Consider the following 15,416-nt stretch of genomic DNA (forward strand, 5'->3'; position numbering starts at 1 on the left):
TGCGCCATTTTGGGGAGTTGATTTGAGTCTTGAATATATATAAATAGCCCTCAAAAGTACTAGAAATGTACTAAACTAGAATAATTCCTTCAAAAATGTCTCTAAACTAGAAATTTCACTGTAGATGTCTTTTCTATATATCAAAGAGTATCTTAAATTCATGAGTCGTCATTTTAACATTCAAACAAGGATAATTCTGGACACACATGGATTTGAAGACTCAAATTTCTTCGGTGAGCTGTGAACATTATTATTGATTGGCTGGGCTAAAACTATTCCCGTTTCTTAGACTAAGGTAAGATTGGTTAAAAAATAGCACAACTGTCCCTTTAAATCAATATTATCAAGGCTTATGGTTTTTCTATATATGTAATCAGTATTTACATCTTCTTTTTTTTTGCGCCATTTTTAGTCAACATATTACGTGTTATATCTGTCTAAAAGTCTGCTTCTATAACTCCATTCTGAGCTACCTGAGTAGGCAGACAGGCAGGCAGCAGAACATTGTAATGGTGCAAATTAAGACTGCACTGTTTTAGGGACAAAATAGAAATTTAAGAATTCAACTTAAACATTAAAACTTTAGACTTCATAAAAGATAAAAGAGGTAGTGATTTAATGACATCATCTGCTTCTTTTGATAAGTTTTCTGTTCGTGGAGTTTCTGAGAATGGAGTAGACATGGTGGTAGACTTCATGTTCTTTAATATATCTTCTAATGGCTGCATTGGTTTAACTGAAGATCTTGGTGCATCTAAAAGCTCAGACTGGAAAACTGAAAGTAAAAAATGACATATTAATTGACTGATTACTATCTGAATGTCTGCCGTCTTTGACAAAATTATTAATGACACAATTCCTCTATCATCATCACACATATCTTTCAACTTAACACATGAAAGATAACACAAGCTAAAAGACACATTTCATTATGAGATTAGGTCAAGAACTGGAATGACAGCCTAATTATGGCAACCTAGAGTATCATCGTTGAAACACTTTACAAGGATCTTAACTTAAAGGGATTGTAAAAAGGTTTTCTAAATTTTGTATGTGTATCGGGGACAATGATAGCATCAATTTGCACCATTCTAATGTTCAATCAGACGTCTGTGGTTCAAGCAATACTACTGAAACTACACCAGCAAAGGTATTATGTGATACAAGCAAATTTTGCAGGGTTGACAAATTGCAGGAACCACGGATGTCTGATTGAAAATTGGAATGGTGCAAATTGATGTTATCACTTTCCCTGATACACATACAAAATTTAGAAAACCTCTTTACAATCCCTGTAAGTGCTAAGGATACCAGCTAGCTCAAGCAACGAAACATTGATCTGTCCTTATTCAAGGTCAGCAGATATCGTTAGATTACATCTATCCACAAAACAGTGTCTAAAGATAACGTCATTGATTGTTCTACATCAAAGTATCATTTTTGTCTGTAGAACAGGAGGGACAACAGACAAATTTATATATTATAATATGAGAGTATAATAAGTTAGAAATTACTATCAATACAGAGATACACTATACAACACATAGTCAATATGTAATATGACAACAATGAATTATAAATAAAAATGATATTAATTAAATACTAAACAAAAGAAAATGTTTTTTCCTAAAAATCTTTGTATATTCTGTCTGTAATTTCACAGAGATCTGGATCTGACAATATCCTACATTATATTAAGTTTAATCAGATGACTGGGCGATATTGGTTCAAGTTGATATCACAATATCAAGCATTAATATATCATGATATGGTTTTATATATATATTGTGATATTTCTTAAGTATGGTTTTTACTGGTTTTTGATTCAAAATATTGTTGTTTTTCTATCTAAAAATTTTAAATGTAAGAAAAACAATAAATATCTCTTAAAAACACCTCAGTCTTGAATATCATGAAAAAACTCAAGTCTTGAATATCATGAAAAACACTCCAGTCTTGAATATCATGAAAAACACTCCAGTCTTGAATATCATGAAAAACACTCCAGTCTTGAATATCATGAAAAACACTCCAGTCTTGAATATCATGAAAAACACTCCAGTCTTGAATATCATGAAAAACACTCCAGTCTTGAATATCATGAAAAAATATCTGTCTCAAATATTAAGTTACTTGTTAGAATCTTTAGATGATCTTATCTGGACCAAAATTTGACGATATATCATGATAACCATCATATATCATGATATGGCCATATTTCTTTTTTTTTCATTAGATGATATAACTTACAATATAAATTCCTATACCAGTGTATATATCATGATCGCCCAGTCCTATGGTGACTTGATTGCAGTTGAAATGGGTCAGTTTTAGACACTGAGAAAAAGTTAGGAATTATAGCCACCATAATTGTGCAAAATATTACCAAAAAACCAAAACATTAAATTGCACACATATTTGAAAACATTTTTGATTGATATTTTCACTGACTAATCTTTGAAATTGTGTAGTTGATGGGATACCATTTGCTTCATTTGAAATTTTCCAAAACCAACCATTGGCTTGAGCAGGTTTAAATGCACATTTTGTTTAAAGGACTAGACAGTTTTTTTCAATGAGTTTTTGTGGTCTTGATCGTGAAATACATAATACTTCATGTCAACACGTAGAGGGAGATGCCCCTTATATTTAGTGAAAGTTTCAACATGAAAGTCACAATAGATAAAATAATTCTTTAAACAGTTACGTAAGTATTTTAAATCTTGAGCCTCAATATTTACTGTTCTGGAAAATAGCTACTACCCAATTATGAGCATTAACAGAAATCTAAAGGCAGAGCATGTTACTCTGGAAATGATTTGCCAAGCAGTGTACCTTCAACATAGAACAAAGAGCACAATGAATATATTATGATATAACACACTTCTTTGATAACAAAGTACATAACAATTTAACACAACTTGTGTCGTAAAGATGAAAGAAGTGTGTTATACCATAATATATTCCCTTGTGTTTTCTGTTATATGTTCTCTAAGCTTCTAAATATCATTCAAATCTTATCATAGAACAAGGTCCACACTACATCTATAATTCACTGATTGAAATAGAAGACATATCTTTGACATTACTAGAGTGTAACCACAGATGAATTTTGGAAATGAGAAATTAAAAATTGTCACCCAAAACAAAAAGGAGAAAAGAACGAAAAAAAGAACATATATGAAAACTAATGATGAAAATCATGCAAATAATAGTAAGATAAAAAACATTTAAAAGAAATTACATCAAAATTTGGTAATGATGTCTTACCCCAATCCCATTCATCTGATAACAGTAAAATAAAAATTGAAAAAATAAGGTGGGGATTTTATTAATTTATACAAGCTGAAAATTCTTCCATCATTTACAACTGACATAGTAAAATATTTTCTCTGTTATAATAGTGCTCAATACTTCAATTGTAGAGCGAATTTTTAACAAATATGTTGTCACACTATATGATCTTAAAAACTATTTATGTATAGCAAGACATATACAGACAAAATCAAATTTTTGTTGATAATGCTGCTCAAACCATAAGAAAAAACCCTGTAAGTCATGTACTAGATGTTCAAGAATAAACGTAAGATTACACAAGGTATCATGAGATACATTAGAAAATGGAAGAAGAGAATCCTGTCCATATGTTATACAGTATCATACACGGCACTGGATCACAACTATTTTACTCACATCTTGAACAATGGCTACTGTTGCTCAAATATGTCTTACAATAAATTTGTTGTAAATTTGGAATTTTACAAGTTCCACTAGCACACTTTAAGAGAAATTTTTTTAGGTAGAATATTCCACCAAAACAGCTTTTCATAAATGGCATCAGGTCTGAATATTTCCTACAGAAACTGTTTCCATGACAATCTAAATCCAGACTAACTATAGCAATTCCAATGGCTTTTCTCTTGTTCAAAATGGTAACTATAAAATACATCAGTATGCTTACCTCTGGTCTTGGCATTATTTTCATTTTCTTGCAAAACCATAAAATCTAAATCCAGAGTTTTGGCTGGAAGTAAAAGAAATAACATTCTCAATATCTACTGGTATCAGAGAGATCCATTCATTTTAACATTCTAAATTTCATGATTTAAGACTATTATTTTGGTTAAACAATTTTTCTCTCAAGTCTAACTAAAATTTGATTCCATTTTTTTAAATAGCTTTTATTTTTAATATAGCCACTTCAGTTACGATCTAACAACAGCCATCTCAACAGCCAGGTCAAATAACCTTTTGACTTTACTCAATGATGTCTACTTTAACCAATCAATTTTTAGACGCAATGTATTTTTAGCGTAGGTCAAAAGGTTAATAAGACGGCTGTCGTAAAACCCTAACTGAAGAGGCTCTATTAAAAATAATAAAAGCTAACAAAAAAAAAAGAACAAGACAGGGCTAAAGATGTCCATCAAAATACAAAACACTATCTACTGGGTAGGTCTATTTCATAAACAACTCAGTCAGAAATCTTGATTTACCTTCTGAGCAAATAACTCATTAACTTTTGTCTCATAAAAATTAACACGTAAATCATCTTTAAAAACACACAGAGAAATTCTAGGCATTTTAAATTCAAATTCGACAGAAGTCAATCAGAATGCATAAAGAACTAAAAGCAAACATCAAACATATAATTAAAGTAAATGAAATAAAAGTGATGTAAAAACGTGCCTACCTTCTAATGGATTAGTGAGACCACTATTGTGCCAGTCAAACTCAACCGGGGGCATGTCCTACAAGCAAATAATATATAGGCAATTTTAAATCAGCTTTAAAACCAGCTGGAAACAAGCAGAATGTCTATGGACAAATTTATGATAAAATGGTATGTTTCAGTCAAGAAATCACACAAATCTCAAGAATGTTATTTAAGAAAAAACTACCTTTCTATTAGCTGTGTATAAAAGTTTAAATAAAGCACAAATCAAGATTTTTGCATCTTAATTTGTATCTAATTCTAAATGATAAATTGAAAGTAGGATAAAGGACCAGTTGAGTTAGATTGTACAATATTTTTCTATTTATAGAACATCTAAAAGAAATTAGTGATGTATTAGTATAATAAAATTGAAATATTATGAGAAAGCAATTAAAGGGTGCCAAGTATAAGGTTTCTCTAAAATCCAACCACACCCAAACTGGAAGTCAAAAACTGCCTGAAAATAAGCCTTGCTAATTTCTGTACATCTGAGGCAAAATGAATTTTGAGAAATTTTGGCAAGTAACAAACCTTCTTCACAGCAGAAAGAGAGATTTGTTGCTTCCTAATATTTTTTAAATCTTTGAAACCATACTCTAGATGACCTCAATATTTCCTTCAATTCAATAGACCTTATTCAAGCGTCGGCCATATTGAATCCAGAATGAGGCTCATAACCTTGAAAAAGTCACCACATAAAAGCGTCACCTTGATGTCTTTAAAGCCTTCTAATCCCACTAACTCGAAACTAATCATATTTTACATCAATAAATTTGGAATAAAGCTATTTAATGACACCTTCAGATAAATTTTACCATAATACATTTCCAAGAAAGGGAAGATTTAAGCTAATTTTCTTGCTGTTGAGCGAGTGTCTAATGACGTCACATAGACTATTCATTCATATGACGTCACCATCTTTTCAATGGATGACGTAAGTTGCGTTATGAACCTTGCTTTCAATGTCTCATTAAAGAGGCTTCAGTGCATTCCCAAAAGTAAATCTTTGATTCATAATATTGCCAGTGCTCATTCCTGAACAATTTATTATTTCCTGTTGGGTTGGTTGGTGCAGTTGAAATTTACTATCTAGATTGAGATATCCCAAGTATAAGTTATAGTTAAAAGTGAGCCAAAAAATCCAGTTGTTTGGTTTGGTTTGCAATGACAAATGTCACATTGGTTACAATATAAGTTGATTTAAATCAAACCATCAACGATAAGCAAAACTGTTGTATTACAATCCAAGAGGAATTATTACATCTACTAGTTAAAATAACTAAGTTAACATTAGGTTAGAAATATAGTAGAAGTTCAAACAAAACTAAACACTAAAATGACAGAAATGCAAAGCTTGATTTTGCAATGAATAAAGGTTGACTACGCAGTCATTCGCTGCGTTTAGACAGCCACAAATTATCAGGGCCGAGTCAGGTGGCTGTGGCAGTGTAAACAGGTTGAGAGGGCTCGGCATCATGCTAGTTTCAAGTAGGCAGAGTTCAACAAGAAGAGATGGACTCGGTCCGGACCGAGTATGGCACTGCTTAAGATCATTGCAGTGTAAAAGCGCACTTACCCAAGGAGAAGTGCACATGTGCAATAATAACTTTGACCCTATGACATGTAATGTCGTAATAGAATACATCGTGTTTGCAATGGCTTACATCTCCAATATTCACGTAAACATAAAATTCTATTTCTTTGTGTCTCAAAAAACAAAATTAAAAATTTTTAAAAATCATTTACTTTGTGAAAATTAATCACAACTTTAAAAATCATCTGCTTGTATATGGTTGGCTGCCTTTTGAATGTCCAAGGTTTTTTCGCCTCCATTGACTGGAAAGCATGTGTATTCTTGATGACTCACCATTCTGGCCCAGTGAAAACAGTGCAGTCTAAACAGTACTGGCGAGCGGGGCAGAGTCCAGTTCACTTCAAGCAGGTCAATTTTTATGCATTGTGAACGTGGCCATTGTGTCATTGTTTTATCAACTGATAGAAGACCCAATATTAGCCATCAGTATCTGGATTCACATTGCATTATATCTTTAAAATACATGCAAATTTAATGAGAAAAACTGGTATACTTGAATTTTTTTCAACCCTGTCTTTTCAAACGAATTTAGATAAAAAAGTTAGATCAAAGAGGCAAAGAAACAAGCTATGCAAAACTGTCTAAAAACGAAATAATGAATTAACTACCTGTAACTGTGGGATGGAATCGGTAGAAGTTGGTTCCACTAAATTAGCTAACACCCTGCCTTTTTTACTAGACTCTAGCTGACCTCTAATAGGTTCTAGTAAAGTTAACCCTGTTACTGATAATGGCACTACCTGTTTCTTTAAACCAAATAACTGCAAAGAAATAAAACCATCCATCAATCATCCAATTTATCACTTAGTCATCATACAAGTTTTATATGGACTTCTTTGATGATATCTATTACAATATTTCCCATATTTCAAAATTGTTGATTTTGGATTTGAAGTGGAAAAGCGTAAATGCAAGCTTGTTTCCAAACGCCCAAAAGTATATCATTTAGTTGAAAAGCGATTTTCATAGTTTCTATGAAGCCTACACCCTGCATAAGCCTGTCCAAAAGGTCTCTTCAAAGAGGACTTTCAAAAAAACGAATTTTCAATATTAACACAGCCAAGGAACATAGCTTACAAGAGCCATACTCTCAAAATGAACAAAATCAATGCTAAGATATGAAGCCAGTGGTTCCCATCTCTTTTCAGCCTTCACACCCCTGAAACAATCATCTTGACCTTTCACACCCCCAAAAATTTGTTTCATCCACATTATCAGCATGGGTTGATGTGAGGTGCTCTCTCAATTCAAAACAAATTCTGCTCCTACACCATTTGGCCACACCCCTGACACCCTAGTCCCACATCCCCAGCGGGTGAAAACATCCCAGGTTGGGAACTGAGGTATTAAGCTATAATAACTCACCATATTCTGTGTATCTATTCTCAATGTTTTAAACAATCTATTATTACTATGTGATTTCTTCCACGAATACATCAAGGCATTCGTATTATCATAATCTTCTATATGTTTTAAAACTTTCTTTAATATATCTTGGCTAAAAAAAAGGAAAAATCACAACAAATTATAATTGAAATTTGGCACTTATAACATTATCAAATATTAACAATAAACAAACTATCATTAATATTGTCATTATCATAAATATCAACAAATTACCAAATATAAACAAATTATCATAATTATCATGAAACAATCATCTGACGGACAAGAAAAGACTATGTCTGACAATGATCATCTGACTGACAAGAAAAGACTATGTCTGACAATGATCATCTGACGGACAAGAAAAGACTATGCCTGACAATGATCATCTATGAATGACAATGATAAACTTTGTCTGACAATGAGAGACTTGAATATCATCAATGACCTACAATGATAGACTGAGTCTAACTACAATAGACTGTCTAACAATCATAGAATATGTCTGACAATGATAAATCATCAATGATTTTATCAATGATAAATGGGGAAAGCTTTTTCTGAGAATGATAGACTTTGTCTGACAATCCATAACAGTAGAGTTTCAAACAAGTTGAATTATTAATAAATATGTTTATCTCTGTACAGTGTAACTCTCTGTATTTAAATTATATTCAATTCATGTCCTAACATAACTAATGTAATTAAACATGATTAAACATGTATAACCAGTAACAGATGTCAATAACTTATTCAGAAAACAGATTTCTTTGTCATATTCAATATTCATATTCATATTATTGTCTACAAATCTTTTAACTGACATAAGGTTTTATAAGAGATACTCTCTTATAGAAGCACTGGGCTAGGTCACAAGTAGGGATTGTGGATTTCAGCATTAGAATACATCAATTTGATACGAAATTACCTACTTCTGGAGAGATTTACAAGATAAATAAATAATTCAGAAATACAAGGCGCTTGTTTCAAAGAGTTAATGAAAGGGGATCAAATCACTTTTTATTTGTATTTCTTGTCCGTCTATAATTCACGAAATTCTAATACAAATTATAACAAAACTATAACGAGGAAACATTGTGCTTGAATGGTTTGGCTATAGTGACAGCATAATCTAGTCAATATATATGTTAAACAGAACAGACGATCTGATGTCCACACATTCTAAAGCAGAAAATCAGATCAATATAAGAAAAAATGTAGCAGTACTGTAGTTTAAAGGCGTTTTTGTGGGCCAATTCGATTAGGTAGTACGATTTGATGCAATGTGGTTAAGATTAGCAGTGGTCCATAAATGCGAAATTCAAATCGGCGATCTGGAAATATGGCTGCCTCTGCTGACAACCAATGAAAGACCGCTATTTTGATTACATTAGCAACTTTCACATGCCGCCATCTTGGAAAAGCCTAATCGAATCGCCTAACTACCTCCTGGGACGATTAGCCAAATCAGTTTAGGTAAACTGGCTCACAAATGTACCGATTAGCCTAATTGTCCTGGCTCACAAATGCACAAAATAGCTAATCTACCTAATCAAATCGGCCCACAAAAACGCCTTAAGTCGAGATTTCTAGTGATATAAATGAGTAAAGGTTGTGTGGTATATTATATATAAAGTCAATACATATATCTCTACTATAAAATCAATAACCATAATGTAGTAGAGTAAAACAGTCTATATTAAATACTATAGTATGTTTTATTCAACTGCATTTACTTAATGTCTATTAAAGGGACATTCCGCTTTTTGTAGGTTGGATATTTTTTATCAGCATCAACCTGAATGAATCTTGCCTTCCATTGCTTTAAATGTTGTTGGTTTGAACACGAATATTTGCTGTATTTTTGTTTTGTATAATCAAATTAAAGAATTTAAAACTTTAAAATCCTGTGCCTGTGCTGTCGTAACTTTGTCATTAGATCAAAGTTACAACCTTTACTCCCAATTAGATCAGAACTGATGCTTAAATTTTCATAATTTAATGAGCAGTTACAAGTACAACACACAGTTGCAAAATCATCTCCAATTTTAGCTGTTTGACCTACTACAATATCAATTAACGAAATAAAGCACTTTTGTTACTAAACAGAATCAAGTCCCAAAATTTATGCCATTGCCTTATTTTGTTATTCATTATTCTATTTTTTCACTATAAGTTATTTTGTCTTGTTCTGATATTTGTTATTACACTAAGTAAACATGAACAAATTGTTAATTGTAAATAGTTTCTAGTCTAACAGAGAAATATTGATAATATAATTACATTTTTGACCAATCAGATGACTGGAACACTAAAATCATTTGAAGTTAAGTTTTTAAGAATAAGGTCCCTGAACAAAAAAATCAAAATTTCTGCTTTTAAAGATGGGTTTTCTCATTTTTTACTCTCAAATTAAGCAAGCTATTTGATCAATTGATGTTTCTAATGAATTATCATGAATTCTTAATCATATCATTATGTTCTTATTGCATATTATTAAGAGTTTAACCAATCATAAATGTCCATGTATGTACAGTCTAGATGAACAAAAAAAGACTTTTTGACCTTTCTTGATCCGTCACTCATTGAAATTCTGCTGGTAATTATCTTCTAATTTAGTTAATTATGAATTCATTATGTACTGCTGTGAGACAAACTGGTATTATTCCAAGTCATTAGAACATCTCTACTTTCTATTCAATGAAAATAAGGAAACCCATCTTTAAAGCCATTCTTTGAGGAAGAAAATTTATCTTATTATTCATGTAGACAGAGCTCTAAATGAGCATTCAGATAATATCTCGATATTAAGAGGTTTGGCCCAAGGAACAGCAATTATCCTCAAACCATCCTATCAATTTCAACTTATACATGTAAAACCATAGCAGTCATTTTAATGGAATTTCAAACATTTTAGACCTGAGTGATCTTTCTAAACTTCCTACTGACATTATGTTTTAGACTAATATACACCATACTGTTGATGTAGTCAAATATCAAATATTATAACACATTGGACTAAAGCTTAAATATAATACACAATAAAAAATATTGTTATAGTACTATACAGAGGTTTTAAAGGGATTATAAAGAGGTTTTCTAAACTTTTTATGTGTATCGGGGACACTGATAGCATCAAATTGCACCATTACAATTTCCATTCTGACGTCTGTGGTTCTTGCAATTCCACTCAAACGCGTTGTATGATGTCACTAGAGGGGAACTGATATCAATAGTAGCTTCCGGTAGCTCCCCGGAAATTGGAATGATACAAATTGATGCTATCAGCGTCCCCAATACACATAAAAAAGTTTAGAAAACATCTTTACAATCCCTTTAAGGTCATTTTCTGCCCGGCAGCAAGACACCAGACATAGCTTTAACCACCATTTTATATTCCTGTCTGACGTCAATTGTTTTAATAATTTCAATTTTTTTTTACCAGATTTTGATGTAACAGTAGGAAGGGTTATTTAGACAGGGCATGTTCTTCTAGACACCTACTACCACTTTTCATTATGAAATACTTCCTCATTTATGATTGATATACTTCCTCATGTGAAAAGTTTATTAGCTGCTACCAATGTTTTGCCAAAATGTTTTGGATTTTTGGTTCCATTTTGCGGTTGGGATCATTAGAACTTGTCTTATTTATTCACGCCATCAAATGGAATTACAATGAATCTAATGGCCTCTTAGTCTAAATTTTCTTCAATCACCGACACCACGGACATCAGACAAACAGAAATGAAAGTTTTACATTCTCCTTTTCTGCACTGTGGGCTAATAAAGGCGGGTGACGCGATGCGATTTCCAACTGTCCAGGAATCCTTGCACAGCTTGTAGCACATGGGGTCTCGGTTATTGTCTCATCCGAACAGCCTATAACTCATTGAACCACCGCGGCTCCCAGAAACAGACATGGAATGGTGTAATAATAGGCAATATGTCCTGAAACAAATTAAAGCTTAAAACCTCTAGCATTCCCTAAAAAAACAATAACTAATGAATACTTACTGTGTAAGAGGTTTTGTAGTCTGTGTATATACAGAACCCTGAAGTAAACTATCTAACATTATAATATTACAGTTCTTCCCATCAATATCTGATTGCAATTGTCGGGTAAAACATGTCTCTATAACTGTGGCAATCTTCTCTAAACCAGGTGTCTAAAAATACCAATTAATCCTGTCTGAGTGGTCAGAGATTTATCATCTGAACCAGTAGAAATATTGGCTAACTGGTGTGAAATTATGACCAAGATGGACAAATTCATAAAGTTAATCAGCTTTACCAGCTAACAGAGCTTCTTATGCCATATGTAAAGTTTGTTAAAGATGTGTGGATATCTATCCGTATCACGTTTTAGATTTTTGTCGCTGACTAGAGTCTTCTCAAAGTTTCACCAACAACAAAAATATCTTGTCGGTCGTATTCCATTATGTTTATATCACGTGTGGAGCATGCAATTGAAAGGAAAATGAATCTGATTGGATGATGACGGTCTGTCTTGCAGATAATAAAACTATCAGAGACAGTAATCAAACTTGGTTGATACCATAAATCCTGTCATGGACACGATAATCTTGTCATATGCCCTCATCTTTAAGAATTAAGATCTGATGACATCCTTACTTCTACTAGACTTTCATGTTGTAACCTTATTGCAGGAGATAAGGATGTAGGATTCAAATTCTGAAAAGTGACACAGTAATCTGAAATTATGATCTGCAGCTACTAAAATTCATAGTTAGTCTACTATACTCCTTCAAACTTTCCTTCTGCAAGAACATTTTATTACCAACGAATATTATTTTTACTTACCCGAGAAACAGTTGATGCTGCAGGTTTGGGCGCCTCTTGTATCACAGCTGATTCATTAAAATTACCAAAATCATCATTATCATCATCAGAAAAATTTCCCCAATCATCATTTTCTTTTTTACTATCAAAATTTGCAAAATTTTCTGACTTACTTGCTGAACTGAAATCAGCAAAATCATCATCATTATTATTGGTAATATTGTTCTCAGTAAAATGTTGCGTCACACTTTTAATTGCACTATTATTTTCAGATTTGGCACTGCTGAAATCAGCGAAGTCATCATCATCATCAATTTGAGATGGTGAAACACATTTATTCTCACTCGTAGATTTTGCACTGCTGAAATCTGCAAAGTCATCATCATTTTGATTTTCACCCTCGGATTTTGCATGACTGAAATCAGCAAATTCATCATTGTTAGTAAGAGGGGTTGAAATTGCACTGCTGAAATCAGCAAAGCCTTCTTCATTCTCTTCAGAAGATTTAACTTTAGCACAGCTGAAATCTGCAAAATCATCATCACTATCACTTTTAACCTGATTTTCTGTGCAATTCTCAATTACTCTATCATTTGCTTTGTGGAAATCAGCAAAGTCATCATCAGTGTTAAGTTTGTTATTCAACACATTATGCTTGTCAGTATCGTTTGCCTTATTAATATCCACATTTTCCACTTCTGTCTGCCTGTCTACACTATCATGCGGCACTTTTTCACATACAGTGTCACTTTTGAGATCAGTTTGATCCATTTTTTCGCTTGAATTAGGAAATGTCTCGTTGACATCATTTTGGCTGTCACTAAAATTAGCATCTTCATCCTCACTGAGATCATTTAATGGGCTGTCATTTTCGGGATTTTTGCCATCACTTGAAGATTCTTCAACTTTGGAAGGAGAATCATGTATAGGTCCTATCTCTATGGCAGTACCTGAATTGGAATCAGAGTTTTTGACTGAATCATTTTCTTGAGGATCGGACCTATCCTTAGAGTTTATTTTTACATGATCTTCTTTTTCTAGATCTGTTAGGGGTACAGCCATGTCACTTTTGGTACCGGTATCAGTTGTTGCAGAAGTGACACCAGATTCAACTATGGTTGTGGTTTTGGACTCATTTGGTAACTGCTTGTCTGAAAATTCAGCAAAATCACCAAAATCATCCTCATCAGCGCTGCAAGAAAGTTGAGAAGTTGGTCCAAGACTAGGTTTACTATTTACAACAGAATCATCACATTCAGTTAATTGACTGTCACTATTAATTGGAGGGTTTATAGAAGATTGTGCTGCATTTGAAGATAGTGCTTGAAGAACATTAGAACTATAATCATCAAATTCTTCATCTGAATCCACAAGGCTTCCATCCTTTATTGAAGTTTCATTATCTAAATTATCATTTACCAGTACATCATTTTCGACTAAGGTGGGTAAATCCAAATCTGCTTGAGAAGGAATTTCTTTCGATCCATTATCATGTTCTGAAATTGTCATTTCTTCAGGAGTTTCTGGACTAGAATCATTGAGTTTTATAGATTCAGGGTAATCATTATCACAGTTTTCAGACGCAAGCGTCTCCTTGGCAACAGGAATGGGTGAGAGGTCGGAACTGAACATCCCTGAATCAGAATCTCTCTTTAAAGTTGTTTGAGTACTATTTTTTTCACTCAAATCTAAACTCTCCACACTTTCAGACATTTTGTTTATGTCAGATGAGGGCGACATTTTGTTGTTTGATATGATATTTGAATTCAATGGTAAATCGGTTACATTTGGTTTTGATCCTTGAATGTTGTCGTTGAATGTTTTGAAGTCTGCAAAGTCAATATCTTTGGAAGGACTTTCTTCCGGTGATTTTGGAATTGTATTGGACCAATTCTTGTCGGTTTCAGAATTTGTTTCCTTGGAACCACTATCATTAGCTCCAGTAAATGTTCCAAACTCTTCATCATCTTCCCATCCAAAAGTTTTCTCATCCTCCATGGGAGGCGGTGATGCTGACACCATTGGAATAAAACTAGACATCTTTATTGACTACTATATTTTTCTTCAGTCTATCTGTTTAAAACATACATGTACTTCTGAAAAACAAATTGTGACCTTATTAGTATTACTTTTATATTTCATTAAAGGATTCCTTTTAATTGCAAAATAAACAAAGATCTGATCTCAATTCCAAAATTACTGATAGCTGAAATTGAGGTCTATCTGCCGGTAAAGCTAATATTAAGGCAATAACATGAATAGAGGACTACAGATATGGCTAATTGGACGTTTAGCAATAATTATTAGTCATTATAAGGTTTTGAATTGGAATTCTAGACAGGTGAAATTAAAATAAAATAGGGTGGGCAAGAGAGAGTGAGTGAGAGTGAGATGGCCGTAGTCCTACCAAATCCTGTACTGTACGAAATTTAAGGTTTTCAAAACAAGAAATTCTAGCCCTGATAAAAGGAAGAGGTTTCAAAAATCAGAACAATTATGACAAAGTTCATTGACATTCGTCATTCGTACCATTTTTGTGACATTAGCCTAGTTGTAGAAATAGATAGAATGATATTATTTGTGTAGTGATATTGATTATGTCCTTACTGCGTACAATATAAGTAATAAAATGGAGCCCGTACAACGACATCTTCTTGTACTAAAAGATTACCTCTAATTTCGTCGTTTTGATCCATCTTCTATTGTTTAAATAAACAATTATACATTGGCATTGACATTTTAATTAAAAAATATGTGTACACATAATCTTCATTACATCTGTAAATTTCCGGTCAGAAACGCCACCTAGTGTAAAGCGACAACACATTAGTAGGATCACTTCGTTTTGTAGTGATGCTACAGACTACAATTCTGTTTTGATATTGTCGATATTTCCACCAGATTCAAGTCGGCAAA

At 32.8% G+C, this 15,416-nt stretch overlaps 1 protein-coding gene across 1 annotated transcript; it reads right to left on the reverse strand.

Annotated features, from left to right (window-relative positions):
* Positions 1-554: 554 nt before the first annotated feature.
* On the reverse strand, positions 555-14,540 carry LOTGIDRAFT_154892 (hypothetical protein; the record flags this gene model as incomplete). Its single annotated transcript, XM_009065396.1, has 7 exons — positions 555-775; positions 3,962-4,024; positions 4,694-4,751; positions 6,920-7,072; positions 7,677-7,809; positions 11,715-11,866; positions 12,522-14,540. 7 exons carry the CDS (start codon positions 14,538-14,540, stop codon positions 555-557), a joined length of 2,799 nt encoding a protein of 932 aa, XP_009063644.1.
* Between the last annotated feature and the right edge of the window lie 876 nt (positions 14,541-15,416).

The sequence above is a fragment of the Lottia gigantea genome (genome assembly GCF_000327385.1).
Source record: "Lottia gigantea unplaced genomic scaffold LOTGIsca_7, whole genome shotgun sequence".
NCBI lineage: Eukaryota > Metazoa > Mollusca > Gastropoda > Lottiidae > Lottia > Lottia gigantea.